General features: G+C 41.4%; 2 protein-coding genes across 4 annotated transcripts in view; one reads left to right on the top strand and one right to left on the bottom strand.

Moving 5' to 3' along the window:
• Positions 1-1691, bottom strand: part of lmf1 (lipase maturation factor 1) — a 704612-nt gene extending 702921 nt beyond the window's left edge. For 2 of the 3 annotated variants that reach the window (XM_068055858.1, XM_068055860.1), the window contains exons 1-2: positions 1313-1691; positions 580-1155 (exon numbers count right to left, since the gene is read on the bottom strand). In XM_068055858.1, coding sequence (XP_067911959.1) covers positions 580-784 — 205 coding nt within the window. In that variant the 5' untranslated portion in view covers positions 785-1155; positions 1313-1691. The remainder of the gene's footprint in view (positions 1-579; positions 1156-1312) is intronic. The other variant, XM_068055859.1, reaches the window with a different exon arrangement.
• Positions 1692-12149: 10458 nt separating this feature from the next.
• On the top strand, positions 12150-17922 carry LOC137383284 (transcription factor SOX-8-like). Its single transcript, XM_068055856.1, has 3 exons — positions 12150-12987; positions 14487-14743; positions 15930-17922. Exons 1-3 carry the CDS (start codon positions 12545-12547, stop codon positions 16655-16657), a joined length of 1428 nt encoding a protein of 475 aa, XP_067911957.1. The 5' UTR covers positions 12150-12544; the 3' UTR covers positions 16658-17922.
• The last annotated feature ends 5852 nt before the right edge of the window (positions 17923-23774 follow it).

Raw genomic sequence — 23774 nt, 5'->3', positions numbered from 1 at the left:
GAGATAGTAAATACTGTGGATGACTGTTGCAATTTGCAAGGAAAAAAAGACTTGCATTTTACATAGCATTTTTCATAACCACAGGACATCTCAGCGCTTTACAGCCAATGAAGTACTTTTGAAGTCACTGTTGTAATGCAGGAAACACAACAACCAATTTGTGCACAGCAAACTCTCACAAACAGCAATGTTATAATGACCAGAATTTTTTTAATGTTGATTGAGGGATAAATATTGCCCAGAACACAGGGGTTAACTCCCCTACTGTTCTTTGAAATAGTGCCATGGGATCTTTTACATCCACCCGTGAGGGCACACAGGGCCTCAGTTTAACAGCGCATCCAAAAGACAGCACAGCACTCCCTCTGCGCCAGTCTTGATTTTCATGCTGGTGTGGGACTTGAACCCACAACCTTCTGACTCAAAAGTGAGAGTGAGACCAACTGAGCCAACACACTGCCCTGGGCCTGCACTGGGGGAAAAGGAGGACACTCGGGGAGGGGGCTGTTCCTAGTCAATTCAAATCGGTTTAAATGACTAACGGTTTGTTTTTCTCTCCCTTCCCCCGATTCCACTCACAGTAAATAAACGCTATGGAGCGCAGCAAAACTATCCTGGTCAGCCAGAAGGTTCCTGGCTGCACCTGCACGCCGCCAGCACCCGCCTCGGCGGTTTCCTGCTCCTGGTGGCCGCTTTTCCTGCCATGGGTGAGGGGATCCTCTGGCGGGCTCGGGCTTGTCTGTGCCAGGCCCACACGCCGGCCTCGCAGCTCCACCGCCGCCATCTTCACTCGCAGCGCGGCTGCGCGGTGCCACTCCACCAGAAATGTTTTCTCAGCAGCGAAACTTGCGAACGATTAGACCCAGAATTGATTTGTATTTTTGTAGCAACACTTTTAAACTAAATTGTACAGAAAATTGTTTAGGAAGCAGGATTTTGAACATGATAAAGTTTGTTTATAGCCATGCATTACATGGGAATTTATGGTTCTTCCAAATCACATCCGTCGGAAGTGAGACTCGTTCACTTTGGTTGAAAACGTGCCAATTTCGATACGTCCGTTCAAACCACCGCAACATATCTTGTAATCCACGTTGTTCTCGCCGATTTATGGTGTTCCGAATTTCTCTGATGTTTACAGCTCTGCATCAGCTACTTGTAAACAAATGAAAAAAGTTTGGAAATTTTACTCAAAGAAAATGCTCCTTTGCAGTTAAATATAACAAATTGTTTGTATTATCTTATTAAAATAATTAGTACTTCTATTTTAAATCTAATAGTTATATTTTGGATTGTTTTCAAAATGTTCTACCTTTTAGTTTATGTTGCGGTTCTTTGCTAATTTCGTTTGTTTTTTTTTTCTCGTTCTAGATGTCATTGTTGATTCGTAGGTTACATAGAAATAAGAAACTATTCTTGTTTAAATCATATTTAAACATTAAAAACGGAATTAATATTATGCACGAAAAGTACCTCCCTAAGTTTGTGGTACGATACGGGATCTCTCTGGTCTTCTGCCTCTAGCCCTTCTCTTATATATTTTAGTATTAGTGATCTGAAATTCACTTTCTTCCTCGCAAGATGCAAATATGCCGTTCTACACGCTTCTGTCCACATCCTCACTCATGGCGCAGCCTCTCAGTCCACCGCATTGCTTCCCAGGACTTTAAACTCTGTCCTCCTCCCTACAATCTTCGGACTTTTCAAATCCATCCTTGTTTCATCTAATCGCTACTTCCTGATTTAACTTGTTTTCATGTTTACTTTTATTTAACCCTTGGCTGTGTCTTACACTATCGGTCTCTGGTCTTTCTCTTAGTATTGCAAAACCTAAGCGTACCTTTTTTTTGCAAGTAACATTATGCATTTTGATTTGATTCATATCATAACATAGTGTTTACAGAAGGACGGAGAAAGGTCTATCGTGTACTTTTCCGTGAAGACTGCCTCTAACATCTTTAGCCGGATGACCTTCTTGGTTTATAGCTTTCTTTGTTCATTGCTAATTGTTTATTAATCCTGCCCAATTTCAAAATGTAAAAAGGTTGTATATAGGAAACCGATGATTGTGTTGCCCAATTTGGCTCTAAATCACGGGGACAAATAAATTCTCCTCCTTCTTCTCTGGCCTCCTTATCTCGACAGACAATGGATAAGCGCCTGGAGGTGGTCAGTGGTTTGTGAAGCAGCGCCTGGAGTGGCTATAAAGGCCAATTCTAGAGTGACAGGCTCTTCCACAGGTGCTGCAGATAAAATTGGTTGTCAGGGCTGTTACATAGTTGGCTCTCTCCTTGCACTTCTGTCGTTTTTCCTGCCAACTGCTAAGTCTCTTTGACTCACCACTCTTTAGACCCCCCTTTATGACTGCCCGCCAGCTCTGGCGAACGCTGGCAACTGACTCCCACGACTTGTGGTCAATGTCACAGGACTTCATGTCGCGTTTGCAGACGTCTTTAAAGTGGAGACATGGACGGCCGGTGGGTCTGATACCAGTGACGAGCTCGCTGTACAATGTGTCCTTGGGGATCCTGCCATCTTCCATGCAGCTCACTTGGTCAAGCCATCTCAAGCGCCGCTGGCTCAGTAGGGTGTATATGCTGGGGATGTTGGCCGCCTCGAGGACTTCTGCATTGGAGATACGGTCCTGCCACCTGATGCCAAGGATTCTCCTGAGGCAGCTAAGATGGAATGAGTTCAGGTGTAGCTCTTGGCTGACATACGTTGTCCAGGCCTCGCTGCCGTAGAGCAAGATACTGAGGACACAGGCTTCAAACACTCGGACTTTTGCCTTCAGTGTCAGTGCTCCATTTTCCCACACCCTCTTGGCCAGTCTGGACATAGCAGCGGACGCCTTTCCCAATTAATTCTGAAGCCTTTTTAAATGGGCAAAGGTTAAAACTGGATGTTTTTACTGCACAGTAAATCAATTTTCCGGCATTCGGCTCAATCAAATTCATCACATACGTTTATATAGAGCCTCCTCTGTAAAAGAGCATCCGACAATAATATTCAAGGGGAAAGAGTTTGGAGAGTGAGCAGAAAAGGAGGAATTAAGAGGGAAATCCAGAATCTCCAATTTCCCTTCTAAGTCCCGTGCTTTGGTAGACATCGCTATCGCTTCATTGTTACAGAGTTAATATTCTTAAATTCTCTACTTAACATCATTACAAGCACCAACATCATAAGAGAAACCCATTAGCACTTTCTCAGGGTACTAAGGAATAGGGAAAATTTGTACATTTGCCAGTGTGAGTCACATCCCAAGAACAAATATTTAGAAATAGATTAATAACTGGATTAAAACAGTGGTTGAAGAGGTACCTTTCTCATGTCACAAATAGTAACTTTCATCAGAAGTATAGTATTGTAGCAAGTAAAAAGAGTGAATAAACAAGTATATGACATGTTAATAAATTACCACAATAGTTTTCAGTCCCGCTTAGTTTGATATAGTCCCTCATAGAGGAAGTATACACAATACATCAAAATAATTACATAAAGTTTACTCCAAAATGCTGAAAATTTCACTAAAGTGGTAAAAGAAACTTTTCTGGTATTGCATGTTGCAACCTGCAGTTCCCCCAAAAATTCCTTTACAAGAGGACAGATCAATCACTTCGAACATTACCACCACAAGCTATTTTAACACACTGCATGGAATACACAAGCAATCACTTCATTATGGTGCTATCGTGGTGTAAGACAAGTAGATGTTACCTTCCTGTAACGTTTCACTTCATAGGACTTAGCATTTTAGTTCTGAACTCAGGTCATGTGATTAAATTGCGGGAACCTCCAGTGCAAGGATAACTGAAAATGGACCAAAGCCAACGCCACATGTTCCAACTATTAACATATTAAACCGAATGTTCCAAACGGGTGAATTGCAAAGACTCTTGGCGTTCAAATGGAAAACCAACAGAATGAAGGATAGTTTCTGATATCATTTGAAATTTCTGATGTTATTCACTTGTATTGCCCTGGATATTTTCTGACACTGTAATCTCTCCGCGTCTAAGTCCCCGCTGCCGAAATCCTTGCTGTGTACGGATGGGAATCAGTGCAGATAAATTATTGGGTCCATAAACTTTACTTCTTTTTCCAGAGTGGTTGGAATGGGGAACTCACAAACACCAGGAAACGTTGAGGCGAACAGCATAGGTACATTTAAGGGGAAGCTAGATAAGCATGAGGGAGAAGCAAATGGAAGGATATGCTGATCGGATTAATGAAGGGTGGGAGGAGGCTCGCGTGAATAAACCAGTTGGGCCGAATGGCCTGTTTCTGAAAATTAGAATCCAGCATCCAGCCACTACTTTCGATGCATTTCTCGCGTTTCTTCCCATTTAATTAGGTTTTTCAATTGCTTGCTCACTCAGCTAGACAGAACACTGGGTGCTCGTTGACTTAGGCCACCAGGACTTCGATATCATATCATTCTCATCGACCAGTCATGGGTGAATTATGTCACACAGTTTCTTTTTGGCCGAGTGACACTGTTCTTGAAACTGTTCTAATTGAAAGGGTTGAGACAAGATTCCACTGACATTACCACTTTATGGAGTCAACATACAGCAAGCGAAAGCAGTACCCTATTTAACCGATCGAGGAAATGGCTGGCAAGTAGGGCTCTTCCCAACACAATTGGTTGAAGACATTGTTACACTTAAGATTAGGTAGTTGTATTACGACTTTTTACGTCAATGTTTCGGGTGTGCAAAATAACTGAACAGCTATGCTTTAAAAGTTACAAGGTTGACATGTGAGCTCCTTGGGAAATTCGTTGACTTGCTTTCGACAGTGCTTCAAAAAAAAAAGGAACACAGCTCTCGTAACATTTAGAGATTGATGCCCAAGGAATGTAGCTTGTCCCATGCTCACGAGAGCATTGTTAACGACCCTGCAGGTTTAGGTGCAGCCAGCAGTGTAACTGGCGTCGGCTGGCTCCTCGTCACCCTCAGGGTCGGTACCTGCAGTACAAACACACCCTGAAACAAGCAGTTAAGCCCATAGAGATGATCTGTGAGAAATGGTTACCATCAACAGGCATAAAATTAGCATCTCCTTTAGGATGGGAAAGCATTTATACAGGCAGCATAAATAAGTGAGCACAGTCTCCCTCAACAGATAGAGCAAACTTTAAATGTTTATGTATGTGTGTATGTTATGTATACCCGTATAGTCTTTTCTCTATCAAATGAGACAGAAAACTATTTATAGAAAGCTTATTCGCAACTGTTCCATCTCTAACTCCTTCCAGTTCTGATGAAAGATCACCGACCTGAAACATTAACTCTGTTTCTCTCCACGGATGCTGCCAGACCTGCTGAGTATTTCCAGCATTTTCTGTTTTTATTTCAAACTTCTAGAATCCGCAGTGTTTTGCTTTTATTCAGAAAAAGGAATTGACTTTGAGTACTTTTTTCTGCTTGATGGCTTTACGGAACAATGCTTCACGTAAACGTGACACACAAAACCCCGGTAACTATCATTTTTTTTACAAGAAAATCTAGTCTGATGATTAAAGCGCATCAGTGTTCCCTAATGTTGACAGATATGCAAAGCAAAAAATGAAACATGATGCAGAGAATCGCATTGCAAAAAAAAAAAGCTCCTGCTGCATTCCTTGGTGTTAATGGGATTGTTCAATTCTTCCAGGTTCCTACCCTGCCCAAACGCCAAATATCCCCACATTAAACATGACACTGTTCCATTTAATACGAACACTATTCAATGGAACTCATAGAGCTGACAAATAATAATAGGGCTGGCCAAAGCCCAAATTATTAAAACAATTTAAGCTTTTGAAGCCTCCTGTATAAATTCAGTGCCCACCAACCCAATACCTCAATAGTCTCTTTGTTACTCCCCCGTCCTGTATTCTTATCACTACCATGACTATCATATTGCGAGAATTGAAGAGGTTTGTGGCTGTTGCGAACGACTCCTTTATAAATAGGTAAGTTCAGATAGTTTAGTGAACACTGGGTATTTCTGCTGCAATTGTAAAGCAGCTTTAAAAGAAACACTTGCGGTGTCTCTCGAAGGATACAGTTAGCAGATTGCAGAGGTCATTCGGGGCGTGTGGGGGGATGGGAGACACAGAGGGAATTTAATGCAATGCGAGAATGACAGCCCTTCACAAATATCTGACCTGACAAGGGCAGAGTCTCTATCCGCTCAGGTATGCAAAAAGATCTTTATGCTTCTTAGATTGAATAAACTCCTCTGTGCTGTTGAGTGCGGGCTAAATTACATCATCTGAACTTTAGCGCTCTGCGGGCAGTTCATGTGAACTATTTCCAACATTCATTTGTAATGTTTTATGAACTATTTCACCCGTTTTATTATCATTTCGGATTGTTTGATGAAGTTTTTCTTTAATAAAGCAACATAATTTGAGAAGTTTGACTTATGGGGACTATTCTTGTCACCACTTCCGAAGTTAAGAACAAAAATATTGGGCACCTGTGCATTTGGAAATTAATTTAATGAGTTTGAAAAATCCCCAAGAGTCCTCCACCAAGAGCAGACCCTTCAACTATCTCCCAGTTTATTTCATCTAATCACACTCACATGCAAACAATCAATAGACTAAAATAATTCAAATCTGTCCCAGTCGCCATTAAGTTAGATGACCTGGTTGTTAACCCGTGTAAACGGCATTCGTTATTATTGCGACGAACATCAAACACTTGGGTATCTAATAAAAGTATTTGTGGGAGTGGGAATGCAATGAGTCGCTCGGTCAGAGAAATTTCGCAGTTATCTCTGATCATTTATTAAACAATATTGCCTGTCCTTCTAAACACCCTGGCAGTCACGTGGCGACTGTCTTGAAATTTATCAAGAATTCAAGATCGAATGTTGAAATTACATATCGTAAATCATTGTTAAATATAATGATTTAAACAAGCTAAAGGCGTTAGAAACAGATAGGAGGGCGGATAATTGACACTTATTTCCAGTGTGTATCATGTAATTGAATGTCTGTGCAATGCAAAAATTTAGGAAACCTATTCATCTAGTTTTATTTTTTTTAAAAAGGTACTCTTGTATGTGCGACATATGAGCCTTTCTACAACCAGCCTGTACAAACCGGCCTTCACACGCCTTCCAGTCAGACGCAAGGCAGGATGGCGTTCGCCTGTCTGCGTTCATGATTTCATAAACATTCAAAGTTAGTACCTGGTATATTTTGAGTTTCTCAGTCTGTTTATTACACTAGTAGCTATGCTGCTGAAACAGCACCGCAATTAACTGTGGGATACTGGAATTCTGGTTTACAATTTAGAAGGAAAATTCATAGCATAAATGCTTATTAATAAACAAATATATTTCTGACTGCTTTATTTTTGGTCTTTCATTAGACAAAATATCCCTTTCTGAAGCTATGTCATTAAATATAATGTTTGATTAATTCCAGGTAGAGGACAAATATTAATGCTCGAAATAGTCAAAATCAACCACCATCCGTTGGTAACTGACAAGACGTACTGGTGCTTCGGACGGAAGAACGTTTTTTGTATGTAATTTGCATACTTATTTTTGAAAGGGGTTCAGTTGTGTGAAATAACGTCTACAAATAATTGGGTCGCATCCAAAACTAAATGCCAGCAATTAATTGTGAACAGATTTGGGGGATTAGAACACTGACACAACCGATAGTAGGTATACATAACAGGAATCCTCCTTTGCCGGCTTATACATTACGTTGGTAAGAAAGTTGTGTTTCACAAGAGGCTCTGATAGAACGACTACAAGCTCCTCTTTGAGATTTTAGGAAGAAATTGCAAGCTGCAGCATGATTTGCAGAGAGATTTCCGCCGAACAGGCAAATTCTAAATGACTTGAAATTTATTCCTGAATAAAACACAAGTAAAAATTTATTGCTCAAAGGTTCGGCAGAATAAGACAAACATGCGACATTCACAGGGCAAAATATAAACTCCTAATTTCGCTGAAATTTACATGCGTTTCACGAAACAGGATTACACAGTGCTGTCTGCGGAAAGCGAGCAAATCTTCAAAAGACACTGGATACATTTCATATAAATGTAATAAAATAGAATAAATCTTAATACTTTTTTGGATTTGCACATTAAAATGACTCTACATAAGATGTGTCCATTAGTGACTGACTGTTAGTTAATATCATGTAGTTAAGGAATGACAACCAATTCTAACAAAAGTAGAATGCTAATTAACAGTGATTATTAAATAATACAATATACATATAATGTTACAATTATATTATATGATATAAAATCTGATGACCCAAAGCGGGGAAAACGTTTATTTTCACTGAAGGGTTTTCACCCTTGGCCAATGCTACTCGGTTCAACCACAGCACAAGATGATCTGCGGATGGTATGCTCTGATATTTCGACTGTTGGGTTGAAGAATGGATATATCACCACTCGGACTGGAACCTAGTCAGAAGAACAAAATCGTATTTGTTTCTATTAATCCATAACAGGTTAAAATAACAAGGTATACATCTAATTTGTGGGAAGGGATTGATTGCCAAGTCGGGGCAAAAGTAGAGTCCTACTTCCCTGCAGATATTTGTGTGTATATATATATTTAAAATTGCACCAGAGAATACGGAATCTGGAAAAAAACAACACGGTAACAAAGTTCATTCGCAGTCTGGACGTGTTTTTTTGTATACGTCTTAAATATGAGCATCGTAATATAGGTTAGACAAACGTCTCAAAATACAAGGTGTGAAGGGCCGTGACACTCATCATGCTGTCAGACACAAAGGTAGTTAATTAGACTTACATTAACATCAAAACACCTTCATAAAATAGGCCTCTTCAGAGATTCGGGCACTGCCCCACTGAAGCAAACACCCACATCGCGTTACCACGGAACATGTGCTTTGTGTGTGTTTACAATTTATACTTGCGAAGAAACACAAACCTATAACGTAGCTTGATGAGTTCTGTTGACAAGATTGTTAAACAAATCAAAATAAATTATTACCAGGCGGTGATATTAGGACAGGAAGTGCAGCCCGGGATGGTGTTGAAATATAGCGTAAATACAACTGAAAATAGAACAGGAGTAAAAACAATTCTTTCGTGAAGCTTGGAAACAGGAAATGTGCGAGTCGCTTATAAGCGATCACTTCTCGATAAAACGAAGCTCTCTCCCCATTCTCCAATTCGATGTCCTGAACAGTCACTATATAGTAATAACCCTTTTTTTAATCCCCAATATCATCAATTAAACATATATTGCTTGCAGCTTTTCAATCGCATCTGAACTTATTATTAGTTTGTCTGTTTGGTTTCATTGTTAATTCCACAGACAGACCGACCTAGTTTGGAAAGTAAACACAAAAGATTCACTATGCAACCCAGCAGCGGCGATTCTTCAGATCGTTTCCGTTCCCTTTGACCCTTCTCTAATTCGGACAGAATACTCACTCGCGGGCATGTGATCGATTCTGCCTTGTGGAGATATTAACAAAAAAAATCGATGTGTAATTGGAAAAATAGGACAATGATATTCTCAGCGAAACCTGCACTTCTTTCGTACATGACATTGTTGAAGACATTCAGTATCAGTCCGGGTCAAACACCCATCCTCCCCGAAATCTCGCACTATCTCTTCAAACCATTGCATTCCCGACTTCCGTTTGACATTTATATATCTCAGAAATTATATTAAACTACAGTATTCATGAAAACTTCCCTAAATCGACTCTTCCTTCTTGCCATTAATTTGGTTCCCAATTCCATTGGGAGAAAAAGGCTATCAGGATCCTTTAGCAATCAAACAGATTTTGATTGCAACTGGCATCTTTATATAACGTTCACCCTTTAGTTTCTGTCGAATGTCTACGTTTTTCTTAAGCACAATACTGGTGACCAACACACACACACGTATATATTAGAACCTATTAGAGTCAGACCCATCATGAAGATCCCTTAAAAAAAACATGAAATGAAGATCGTTTGGTTTTCAATTTCAGTTCTCTATATAGGATGTATATATCAGCTGAAATTGATAGAACCAAATGATGTCCATTTCATGTTTTCTTCCTTTTCACTTGATTTTTAAAGGGCACGTTATGACGATACTCACTTTAATGTATTGTTAGATCCAGTCTGACTTAACTACAAGTGAAAAAAATCACAACCTTAAAAAAGTCCCGTTAATTTAGTTCATATAATTTCATAAAGATATTTATAAACCAGTGCATTATGGATATATTACATATAATAACATATTACCATAACTTTACATTAAAACGGCTACATTCAAATTATTTGTGTATATAAACTGCTCTACCTAATCATATGTCATTTATATATTTACAATTAAGTCAACAGAAATTGATATTTGAGTTGCCCCCAAATGTCTTCTAAATTTGAAATAAACAATGCAAGTCTTTTAAACTATAGATCAGACTTTCTTGCTTCAGACTATAAACAGCAGGGTAAAAAGTTACAAATTCTAAATATTACTTGTCGGAGACGAGCAAAGGAGTGCAGGCGAATTCAAAAGCCCCTCCCTCGACTGTGTAAACTCTTCGCGCGAACCCTCTGACAGGTGTTACTGGAGTGTTAGCAAAGAGAATTGAAGGGATATTAGATATTTTTTCAAATGGATCCGAATAAAGATAAAATCGCCTATCCCCTACTTCAGGCCTGTGCTCAAACTTTGAATAAGAGTAATATCGTTGGGATATTAAAATTCATCTTCCAATAATTTTACATCAATTGTTCACAATGTTTCCGGCTGCAACAGAACTCCTGATGAGGGTATGAGTAGGGAAGGGACAGATAGCGAAAGAAAGAGCAAATGAAATAAACTGCAAATGAAAAAGACAAAGATCCATCAGCACTCCCCCAAAACAACCCTTCAGAAACTAACGTGAAATAGCACAAAGAAAAACATTTTTTAAATAAACAACTAAATACAATTCTTGTCTGGTTTCTATTTATCTAAGAGAAAACATTTGATAATTTAGTAACATAAAGACATCAGTTCGCAAGACTACCCAAGTATAAAAACGCCTATATTATTACCTGCATGAAAAACTGAAAATCTGTCCACATTCACAGTGCGAAACTGGAAAGCGTTAATAGTTTTGCAAGAGATTCCAAAATCGCTGAACTGCACCGTCTAGGTCAGTAAACACATTTTAATTGGGGGCAGATTACACATCAACTCCTCTCCGGTACAATAATGTGGCTTCAAGTATTTGATAACAGTCTGACATTTAGTAACCCAGCCGGAGCGCGATATAGCAATTAAACGGTCACTTACCGAGCCAACTTTTGCAACGAGTAACACTAACAATCACAAAGGACCCTTTGTACACCTCAAGTGTAAAGTGCTTAACACAGGTTTAAACGTTGCAGTGAACAATAAAACACACACACACACGGAGTTTGTTATGAATGTAAGTTACTCACGATTTTGTTTTCAAAAAAATCAATAAAACAATCGAAGCGGACGATGTCCTTCTGGCCGAGTTTTATTTCGTTTATAGATGAAATATCCATTTCTGCAAGCTGGCGCCAATTGACTGATTCATACAACTAAAGATAATTAGACATTCATTTCTGATGGATCTGATTTACTAATGAGATCGTCTGAATGTCCATGTGTTTTAAAATTGAATGTGTTCTTACAAGTTCTTAATAATAAACTGGAACCGTAGCGAGCCGCTTAGCGTGGAAAATGTATACTGCAACTTAACTTTTTAAAGAATGCATGCCTTTGAATATAAATATTTATAAATCGTTTAAACCTATTAAGTCAGCGGGCTTCGAAATGCTATAACTTTGCTTATGATTAGGAAGAAACTGAAAAGCTAATTATGGTCTATAGACTGAAATGCTTTATGTTTCAATTTTTTTTCCAAACATCCCTCTCATCTTGGCAGCAGCTTTGACGCAGAATATTTGTGGCGACCTCTCGTTTAATACTTAAATAGTTAAAAAGGGTTTTGGGGAGTTGGAATTTGAGAAAGGCATTAAAAAAAAACCGTGGTTCGCTCCTTTAAGAGAATCCCACCCATTTCACAACAGAGGCCAATCAGAGGGATGGCAGCATGGACCAATCAGAGAGTCGCAGGAGAGACTGATATACCGTAGCCGTAAACAAACCTCTGGCAAAAAGTTTCTTTTCCAAAGTTTTCTGCGACCGGCTGGGCGGCGACAATCGAAGGCGATTTGACAGTGTTTGCCGCACTGAGCTGTGTCTCTTTGATTGACTCACATGGACGTCGCCCGCTAGCTCTCTGCTCAAAAAGGGTTTTTCTTTGCCTTGCATTTCATGCTTTAAATGCACAAATCGGAGCCTGACTTTAATGTAGGATCCTGATTTTGTTTCAGCTTACCTTTGCAAAGCTGAACTTTATTATTTGCGTTGCAGTTTTTAATTTCATAGAAATATATTGTTGCAAAGTTTTTTTAAAAAGAAAAAACTTTTCGCTTTGCAGTTCTTTGATTGCAAAGTGTCTCTTGCAATTTTTTTTGCTATTTGTGGCTGCAATAAGACGATCGGATTTGCTAAGTCGATGCTGAACATGACAGAAGAACACGAGAAGATGATGGCGGAGGTGGCGTGCAGCCCGGGTTGTAGCGGCTCCGACAGCGAGTCGGTGGGTTCCCCGGGCTCCATGTCGGATGGCGAGGCTCAGCACGCCGGCATGTCCGAGTCGGAGGACGGCGGCGGCGGCCGCTCGCTCTCCTCCGCCAACGGCAAGAAGATGAGCGGCGAAGAGGACGAGCGCTTTCCGGCCTGCATCCGAGAGGCAGTGAGCCAGGTGCTGAAGGGATACGACTGGACCCTGGTGCCCATGCCGGTGCGGATAAACGGCACGTCCAAGAACAAACCCCACGTTAAAAGACCCATGAACGCCTTTATGGTGTGGGCGCAGGCGGCTCGTCGAAAACTGGCCGATCAGTACCCGCACCTTCACAACGCCGAGCTTAGCAAAACCCTGGGCAAACTCTGGCGGTAAGTAACGTGGTTCAGTTTGTCTGTGATGATGAGAAATGAATACGGCACCAATTTGGGAACTTACGTTTTTTCCCCACATAACAATATATTGGAATTGTCTTAGATGTATGTGAGAGAACTGATAGTGTAAATGCAACACCATCGGTATAAATAGTCTTCAATACAAGCTCCGAAATATCATTTCAGCCGCACCCTGATAATTTTTTAAAATCTGAAAACTGATCAAAGTTTTATATTTCATTCGCCCGTCACAATCAAAGCTAACGTTTGTGAACCCAATTCACAACAGCTGGTCATCTTTTTGGCCTTTGAATGTAAAGATTTCCCGAGAAATACCGATCAGTGGAATTTCTTTATGAAGTCATTTGCTGAGTCACTGGGAATAGGGACCAAAAGCACTTGGGTTCTTGTCAATACTCCATGTAATGTAGGGTGAACATTGTCTTTGTGAATCGCTAAGATCTCCATGTATTAGCGCTCAGTGTTAATTCATAATTTCTCCAACGGAGCTTTGGAAAATCGGGTCCAATTGACCGATCGATATGTTGGAAAGTTTTCTAAGCGGAGAAAATTCGAGTTGATCATAATTTACAGAATTGGTTCGTGGGCTTCGGCGCCCGTTTTCCACCTACATCTTGTGAACAGATTTAATGGTCGAGACTTTGCCAATGAGCGACGGCTGAATTCCTGTCCCCAGCGGCTGCTCTGTCACTGAGGGCAGTCCGGGCTCTTGACCAACCAGCTGGCACAGGGTGGGTGAAACATCCGAAACCGCTTCTGTTTTACTTCCAGCCGCCTCTGTCATTAGAAGGCAAAAAAAAAGCCCATATGTTAACGTTTAGCTCATTAAATATTACTCATTACATTCAGGAATTGAAGTCGAGATCTGGGGGTGTAGCGGGAGGTTTGGAGGGTGGGTGGGGGTGGGGGGTGCTGGAAACGTCATATTTACCATGTGAATGATTCATTGGACGATTGGAGCCCTTAATCTAAAAGGAAGACGGTCTTGTCTGTTACTTGATCCCTTTATTAAGACCAGGTTACATACTGAGTGGCACAGATAAGCTCCCCAGACCACACAAGTGCTTTATGGATTCATTTGGTCACAGAATAAAGAGTGCAGTACTTCCAGAATCACCAATCCCCTTTCGAAAATCTCACCAAACCATTGGTATCCAATAAAGCACTGTTTCGTTAAGTCGGATCCCCATTCCTTGGTTAAGATGAATGATGAGATTGCTATCAGAGCAGAGTTATGAGCTACTTTTACTTTGGTTGTACTATTCAATGGTAGCCTTTAGGAGGGAATTGGATAACACTTCAATGGGGAAGTTGCTGTGTTATGTCGAAGAGCAGGGCAGTGGAACTAATTGAATAATTCTTGCCTTCAGAGAGCCGGCACAGGCGGTACTCATTCCCTAACTCTTATGCTTGGTTGAGGGGAAGGTTGCATTTGTAAGGCTCAATCTAATCCATTGATGTGTCTCACTTTAAAGTTTGCTGAGCGAGAATGAGAAGCGTCCGTTTGTGGAGGAGGCTGAGCGCCTGAGAGTCCAGCACAAGAAGGACCACCCCGATTACAAGTACCAGCCCCGCCGGAGAAAGAGCGTGAAGAACGGCCAGGCGGACTCGGAGCAGGGCGCCGAGCAAAGCCACCTGCCTGTGAACCAACTGTACAAAAGCGGCCACCCCGGAGACAGCCTCACCGCAGGGAGAGTGATTTCCGATGGGCACCACCCGTCTGAACACACAGGTGAGGAGATAGGGAGTTTCCAATGGGTGTGCTGGGAGTTGGAGGGGAGAAGGGCAGAATAGGACAAAAAAGGGCAGGGAAACATTAAAAGAATTTATACCGAACTGAAATAACGCAAGCGAGGAGAATGGCGCATTATTTCGGACAAAGTAGTGTCACAACTGCAATTCTTAGATCAACGCTCATTCCTTAAACCCTCTTCTAACTAGTTTTGCAAGTGGGGAGGGTTTTAACTTGCCGTCTGGAGTTTGCTCGGTAGTCTCTTTGAGAAGAAGCTAAATTCAATAGCAGTCAATTGAGATGTTTAATCCGGAAAAAAATATCTAAGAGCGGCCGCACACTTAAGGAGCGAGACTTGCGATTGCCCCACTGTTCTGTTTCCAGTTTCATTTCAGAACCCAGTTTCTCTTCGCATCTGCCAGGCAGCGAAACACCAATTCCGCCCCCCGCCCCCCCCCCCCCCCGAAATTTCACAATCCGAAAACACACAAAGGACCAGTCCCTTACGACAGAACTGTCATCTGCAGGGGCTAAAAAAAAACCGTTTAGGCTTTCTAATTTATACGAATATATGTGTAATATGAGCAACGTTTAATAATTACAACAATTGAGTTTTTACTGATTTGAGCCTTAAATCAACATTTCATAGAATATCTAATGGCTTTCAAGTGGTACAAGGGAAGAGGGGCTTCAGTTTGGTGGAGAGTTCTGAGGAGCTGGGATTGCTCTCCTTAGAGCGGAGCAGGTTAAGTGGAGATTGACTAGTGGTATTCAAAATAATGAGGGGTTTTGTTGGAGTAAATAGGAAGAGACTGTTTCCACTGGCAACGGGGTCAGTAACCAGAGGACACAGATAATTGGCAAAGGAACCAGAGGGGAGAGAACTTTTTTATTGCTTTGAAATGTCCTGCCTATATGGGAAGCAGATTGAGTAGTAACTATCAAAAGGGAATTTTACATGTACTTGAGAGGAATTTGGGGTTGGGGGTAGTTGCAACAGAATGGGACTAATTGGATAGCTCTGGCAAAGAGCTGATGCAGGCAAGGTGGGCTATATGGCCTCTTTCTGTGCTGTATGATTCTAAGTGCCAAGTTCTTGGCCACCCATGTCAGCCACAGTGTAATTGTTTGGACTGTTTATGACTCCTTAAGTAAAGGCCTGTCATTTTGTTTTGTTTTTAATCAGGCCATACACAAGGGCCCCCAACGCCACCCACCACCCCCAAAACCGATCTCCATGCAGGGAAGCATGAGCTGAAAAGGGAGGGGCGCCCCATGGTGGAGAATGGGCGCCAGAACATCGACTTCAGCAATGTGGACATCAGTGAGCTGAGCAGCGAGGTCATCAACAACATGGAGACCTTCGATGTCCACGAGTTTGACCAGTATCTACCACTGAATGGCCACGCAGTGCCTCTCTCTTCTGACCACAGCCACGGACCGAATTCAGCAGGTTCCTACAGTGCAGCCTACATAACCAGCAGCAGTCCGGCCCAAGTCGTCTGGAGCCATAAGAGCGCCCCATCCTCTTCACCTTCGTCATCAGCCTCCAGTGAACCCAGTCAGCAAAGGCCTCACATTAAGACCGAACAGCTCAGCCCAAGCCACTACAATGACCAACAGCATGGCTCTTCGCCTCAAACCGATTATAGCTCCTACAGTAACCAGGGTTGCACACCTGCCAATGCTGCTGCTGCTGCCTTTTCTGGCTCCCAATGTGACTATTCAGACGTCCAGGGCCCCAATTACTACAATCCTTACTCTGGATACCCTTCAAGCATCTACCAGTACCCATATTTCCATTCATCTCGCCGCCCTTATGCTTCACCCCTCCTGAATACTCTGTCCATTCCTCCATCCCACAGTCCAACTAACTGGGACCAACCAGTCTACACGACCCTCACCAGGCCATAGGAAGTCCTCACCTCCCAGGAAAAGTGTTGGGTGGGGGGGTTAGGGGAGTTGGGGAAACAGTGAACTCAAGAAGCCTTGAGACTTAAGCAGTCTTCCATGGCATTATGCACTAATGAAGGACTGAACAAGTGGAGCACTGTGCCATTCCAGTTTAAGTGCCTGCTGATCCAAAAGGATACCAATTCTGGCCAATGAAAATCACCACTTGCTTTTAGTTTAAACAAAGAAGGGACACAAAGCTTTTGGTCTGGACAGATTTCCAGGTTGATTACAGACAAAAATAGGAACCTCTAAAATCCTCTGTGAGGACAAAGTACGCTTAAATGAAATTGGTCAAATTCTGCAAACCTTTTTTTCCCCGTTTGTTTTATTGTCTGTGTTTGTGTAAGGAGGTACTACAAGCATTGAAGAGTTCTTGAGTTTTGAAACATCATTTCTGAAACTTAGAAAGTTGTTGAAATGTATATTTATCTTATGTATTTTTTCCCTTTTATTTGGAATAGTTCCAGCAAAACAAATCGTACTTTCAAGTGGGATCAGGAGTTCGTGTGTAAAAATGGAATGTGTCTTGAGGGAAAATAAGTCTGTTGGCTTATTTCCCAAGGGGAGGAGAGATAGTTCTTGATTTTGATTGATGCTCCAACTGTTTTCCAAATTAGAGCGGAAGCTCTTAATAAACATGTTACACGCTTTGGAATCATGTGTTTATCACCTTAGCTGAGTTTCTGGAGAAAATGGTAACACTTTTCTAACAGAGCAGCTCGAAGAAAGTTTGTTCCTCGTCAACTCGGGCTATTGGGGACCAGATATTTTAGCCAATAAGCTGTGAATCTTTTAATTCTCCTCTACAATAAAACTGCACCTATATTAACAAATGCTGTCTGATATGTAGTGTAGTCTAATACTGTATTTTGTTCTCCAGTTTCAATTGTATGCTGAGCATATAAACTCGTTTTCCATTTAAGTGCTAACTTGTGCCTTTAAATGTTTGCAAAACTAAAAAAAATTGATTTTTTAAATCCTAATTTTTACTTCTATTTTTGGAAAAGAAAGTGTTCATTTTGGCAAAGATATTCTTGGCGAATTCCTTGCTTATTGCAAACTGTTTTCTGTATAAAGTTTGATAAAAATCAACTGTAACTTAACCATTCTGTGTTTGTACTAGAAACTTCTGTTAGAGGTATGCAGAATAATTTCTGACTAAGCAATGTTAACTTTTGTACAGGTAAAATTTGTCAAGATTAAAAACAAAGCTTTTTACTGTATTTTGTTGGCGTATCTACTTTTAAAGAAAAGAGTTACATTTCATATTTAATTTCTTAAGAAAATTGTTGGACAGTAACTCTGGAAGGAAGAAATTTTACCCTGAATAATAATCTGAAAGATCAATTTCCAGTTCTGTCATGTCCACTATAGATCAGTCTAAGATCTAATAGCGCAGTGTATGATTTTTCATCATATCCCAAAGATCATTTGGCAGATTTGGGTTGGTTGCGTTGGAGTTTTGAGTGAAATACCTTTTAAAATATGAAAATCTTGAACAATGGATTAAAATACTCCAGTTGATTGACTGTTCTAAACTCTTCGGTGCATGAGAGAATTCTTAAGAAAACTGTTCATCCTAGCTTTATCAAGAAAGAAGGTTTTTGCATTTATATAGCACCTTTCACAACCTCAGGACAATTACAGCCAATTAAGTACTTTTGAAGTGTAGTCACTATATTCTTCTATCATTTTCAAGGGAGATACTCTTCTCTCAGTAAACCTGTATTTCTTCAAGGTTAATCATTTTCAAACTATCTTAGAAATACAGGCACTTCATTCTTCTAATAAAAACTAGAAGTGATTTTAAAAGGGACTAATCGCTTCTTTGTGGGACGTGCCCCATAAACCGTACAGCTGATGGTACACAACCAGACCTCCCAAAAAGTGGTGTGTGCATGTGTATATATAGTCATAATGAGTCAGGTGATTTTATTTTTGTAACAAATGTGGTGTTATAAACAAAGTGTAGTGGAGAAAGTGTTACAGGAAGTAAGTGCAACACTTGCAGGGAGTGTGTGCTATATGCTGACTTTTAATATAAAACCTAAAGAAAAAAGACTTGCGCTTGTGTAACACTGGTCACAACCTCAGGACATCCCAAAGCCCTTTACAGCCAATTAAGTACTTTTTAAAAAAGCATATTCATTGTTCTGATATAGGAAACACGGCAGCCAATTTTTGCACTGTGAGGTCCCACAAACAGCAGCATGATCATGAAAAGATAATTTGATTTTTACTGGTATTAGTTGAGGGATAATATTGACCAGAACTTAACCTGCTCTTCTCTGATAAAGTGCTATGGGATATTTTATATTCACCTGAGGACACAGAAGGGGCCTCGGTTTAACATCTCATCCAAAATATAACACATGAACCCACACGTTTCTTCTGTATTCCAGTGAGTAAAGAGCAATGTAATATTAGTGGTCGCTTTCTACTTGCTTTAAGGTTGACAGCTGTAATTATTTGCATATTGATAGCTCCCAGCCATTATGAAGTAGGTTACCTAGTATGTGCTATTTCCCCTTTTAGTCAGAAATAATGAAGCAGTATTACTGCATATTCTCCACAGATTTATCAAAGTGTTCCTAGACCATCAATAATTACCCTTTCTCATCAGTTTTACTATATAGTCCATACCAAATATACATAACCAGATCATTTGTTTTAGTGATGTAGGATAAGGGATAAATATTGGCCAGAAGACTGAGGAGAATTCCCCTGCTCTTCGAGTAGTGCTGTGGGATCTTTTACAGGTTCTGATTTCAACAAGTCATCTGAAAGACAGCACCTCTGACAGCGCAACAGTCCCTCAGTACTGCACTGGATCTGCAACCTAGATTTTGCACTCCTGTCCCTGGACTGGGATCTAAACCGACAACGTTATGACTGAGAGGTGCGAATACTACCACTAAGCCATGGCTGATACCTGAACAGATAACAGAAAAGATAACCACTTTCTTAGTTACCTATAGGATGCTGGTGTTTATTACTGGAAACAGACTGAGCAAGTTTGTGTATTTTAAGGAGCTAAGATCAACATATGTAGATAGTTGCTCAAGAACATTTTGAATTTAATAGCCAGAATTTTTCGTTGGTCGGGAGGCCTCACCCACCGACCGAAAAGTTGGTAGTGAGCCCGCCTCCACCCTGCCTGGGGAGTCACGCTGGGATTTTTCAATCCCCGGACCTTTAATTGGTCTTGGTTGGGACTTCCACCTCCTTGAGACAGGAAGTCCTGCCTAATCGAACTGTTGGCCAATCAATCAATTAGTCCCAGCAGCACCACCTGGAGTGGTCGGGCCCTGGCGAGGCAAGGGTGGTCGGTTAGCGGGGTAGGGGAGTGTTGTGCATTGGGAGCAGTTGGGGCTTCTGGGGGAGGGGGGGGGCCCTCCATGGGGCACAGGGTGCCCGATCAGGAGGGTCTCCCCCACCGCCCCCCACCCCACCCCACCGGCCTGCAAGAAGGCCTCTTGGTTTTACCAGCCGGGGTTCTTGAGACCTTTGCCATCCTGCCATCATGGCAGCGGGAGGAGGCCCTTAAGTGCCAGTTCATTGGCCACTTAAGGGCCTTGATTTGCCTGGGGCAGGCAGCCCTTTTCTCGCCACCGCTGCACCGTGTAAAATTGCAATGGGGGCGGGAGGGGGTCAGTAACGGCCTCCCCCGCCTCCCACTCAATTTTACACCCCTCTCCACCCCACCCCCGGCCACCAGCCTGCTCGTTTAGGGGCCATTTCAGCCAATGTAACTCAGGCAATTGTTTTGGAATACAACATTTAGAGAGCATCATACTGGCTGAGCCTTGCTTTACAAAAAGAGTTTACACATAGAGGAGGATTGGGTCAGTGAATTTAATGAATGTTGAACAATGACTGGACTTGAACCAATAGAGTCAGGTCAAAAGTGTGCAATTCTTTTTAACCAAAAGGTACTCACTCCAAGTGTTCAATTTTATTTGAAATAAAAACAGAAAATGCTGGACATACTCAACCTGTCTGGCAGCATCTCTGGAGAGAGAAACAGAGTTAACGTTTCAGGTCAGTGATCTTTCATCAGAACTTATTCAATTTTATTTGTTACATTCATTTTTATTGAACATGCTTAAAGATCATTGGAAAGAGCTTGACATTATTGTATATGTAGTATTTACATATACATTTGTGGAATGCAGATTAAAATGGATATTGGACTGGAAGAGTGATCAGAACAGATCATTAATGCCTTTTTATACATCGAAAAGGTAACTAGTCATTGTTTGCTTTCTATTTCCTCCTGCACATTCTGACCATTCCACATTCCTTTCCCATCTTTTTATGAGTTAGGTTCCTCCTAGTTCCACAAGTATAACACCATGTATCATTCCCTACTCATAACATGCCAAAGCTTCTATCAGTCACAAACACCTCTTTTCCTTCACTAGTGGAAGAGCTGTGTCTCCTCAGATGGCCAACCAGTCTGGTCGGAACGTCAATGCCATATTTCGTTGACTGAGTCACCAGAGCAGTCCCATTTTATCTAATCATTTCCTAATTCCCATTTTAAAAGATTTCCCTCTCCTCTCTATGGTACATTCGAAGAAAGAACGAGTATTTATATAGCACCTTTCAGAACCTCAGGAAATCCCAAAGAGCTTTACAACCAATGAAGTACTTTTTGAGGTACAGATAGCGCTGTAATGACCTCATGGTCTCCCTAACTCTTCCCCCAAACTACAAGGGGAGATGCTTGGTTTTATGAAGATCGTTTGGTCCAGTTGGGTAAAGCACCATGAAGGACAACAATATTACTGCAATCTTCTGACTGGGGATGTGCTTACACAAAGGCAATTAAAACCATATCAAGATTTCCCTGTTGAGAATGTGTCGCCAAAGTGAGGCACTCCATCTAGTGGTGCAGTTGGGAACCATCATAACTCCAAACAGAAGCAGGTGGACTCAGCTGACAGACGAAGCTTTGTGACTTTCCATCTTATACCCCATGTATATCGCGAAATACTCGCAGTGGCTTATGGGTGTGCCTGCAACCTATGTTACTTCCGGACTCAACTATTCCAATGAGTGTCAGCTGTGGCTCAGTTGGTAGCGCTCTTGCCTCTGAATCACAAAGTTTTGGGTTTAAGTCCCACTCCAGGGCTTTAAGCACAGAAATCAAGGCTGACACTCCAGTGCAGTACTGAGGGAGTGCTGCAATGTTGGAGGCGCCGTCTTTCAGATGAGACGTTAAACTGAGGCCCGATCTGCTTGCTCGGGGGGATGTAAAAGATACCATGGCACTATTTTGAAGAAAAGCAGGAGCATTAACCCCAGTGTCCTGGCCAATATTTATCCCTCACTCAACATCACAAAAACAGATTAACTGGTCATTATCACATTGCTGTTTGTGGGAGTTTGCTGTATGCATACTGGCTGCTGTATTTTCTGCATTACAACAGAGATTACATTTCAGAAAGTACTTCATTGGCTGTAAGGTGCTTTGAGACATCTGGTGGTCATGAAAGGCGCTATATAAATGCAAGTCATTTTTTTTGCTCTCCTTGTCAGCCTCACCCTTTGTAAATTTATGCTTATCCAAAACATCGCTGCCCATATCCTAACACGCACCAAGCCCCACTCATCCATCACCACTATGCTCACTAATCTGCAATGGCTCCCGGTCAGACAAAGCCTTGATTTAAAAATCTTATTCTCGTTTTCAAATCCCTCCAGAGCATGGCTCTCTCTACCTTTGTAACCATCTCCAGCCCTACAACCATCTGAGATCTCTGCATTCCTCAAATCCTGGCCACTTGTGCATCGCTAATTTTAATCACTCCACCATTGGTGGTTGTGCTTTCAGCTGCCTGGGGCCTCATTTCGGGAATCCCTTCTGAAATCTCCACCTCGTTATCTCTCTCTCCTCCTCCGAGTTGATTCTTAAAGCCTATAATATCTCTTTATTTGGCTTGGTCATATTTTGTTTGATAATGGACTTATGAAGACCTTGGGACATTTTATGATGAGATAGGAGCTATATAAATGCAATTTGTTGTTGTTTATACTTTGAAATGAACATGAAGCAGTAATCAATAATGTGAAAACCACATAACCTGGTCCGGCCAATATGTGACTCCATCCCACACAGATGTGGTTGACTCTTAACTTCTCTCTGAAGTGGTCTAGGACGTCACTCAGTTATCAAGGTAACTGGGGCTGGTCAACAAATGGTGGCCTTGCCAGTGACGATCACATCCTGAGAATGTTTAGAACAAATAACATGAGGGGCTTGGTCGATAACAAAGTCAACCAAGAAAAAGGTAGCTATTTATGTCTGACATCCGAAGTGTGAAGCCACAGAGTCAAACAATCTCACAAAATGCTGTTCTGTATCTCAGGCACGTGTGGTGCCTCATTTGTATTAGCCATCTCTTTAAAGGCTGCACTGCAATATAAGTGCAACACCTGGGGCTCTGTTTGGGTCACCTCCTGGCATAACAGCTACTACTGGGAATCTGAATACTTTCCTTATTCATTTTCTCTTCTGTACAAAGTATTCTTGTATATAGATATATATAAAACTGCAACCAGATAAACCGAGGCTACAAAAACATAAGATGCCAGAGCACATGGGGAGCTGGACATTATTTGCCTTTCAGGAATAAGAAGAATTGTGTAACTGCAGTCTAGCTCTTGCCACATTTTATGCAAGCTGAGACTTGCTTAAACATTAAATTATATTCATTCTTTTCTCCCCTCTTTGCATCTTCACATATCACAAACTACTCCTCCAGGTCTCTCGCTCGATGCTCCCTATAAATGCCCATAAGGAAGTCTGAGAGTGATGTTGAGTGACCAACCCCAAGTATTGTCGTACCCTACACCCCCAATAATACCCCAGCAACGATTATAGAATTGCATAGAATGTGCAGCTCAGATACAGGTCATTCAGCCCTACTGGCATATCCTGTTGTTTATGATCCACACAATCCTCCTCCCATTAGTCTTCATCCCACCCCATCAACATAACCTTCCATTCCTTTCTGTATAGTCTCCTCTTAAATGTGTCTATGCTATTCACTTCGATTACTCCATGTGG

This window comes from Heterodontus francisci, chromosome 24 (genome assembly GCF_036365525.1).
Source record: "Heterodontus francisci isolate sHetFra1 chromosome 24, sHetFra1.hap1, whole genome shotgun sequence".
NCBI lineage: Eukaryota > Metazoa > Chordata > Chondrichthyes > Heterodontiformes > Heterodontidae > Heterodontus > Heterodontus francisci.
This window is presented reverse-complemented; position numbering and strand designations above follow the sequence as displayed.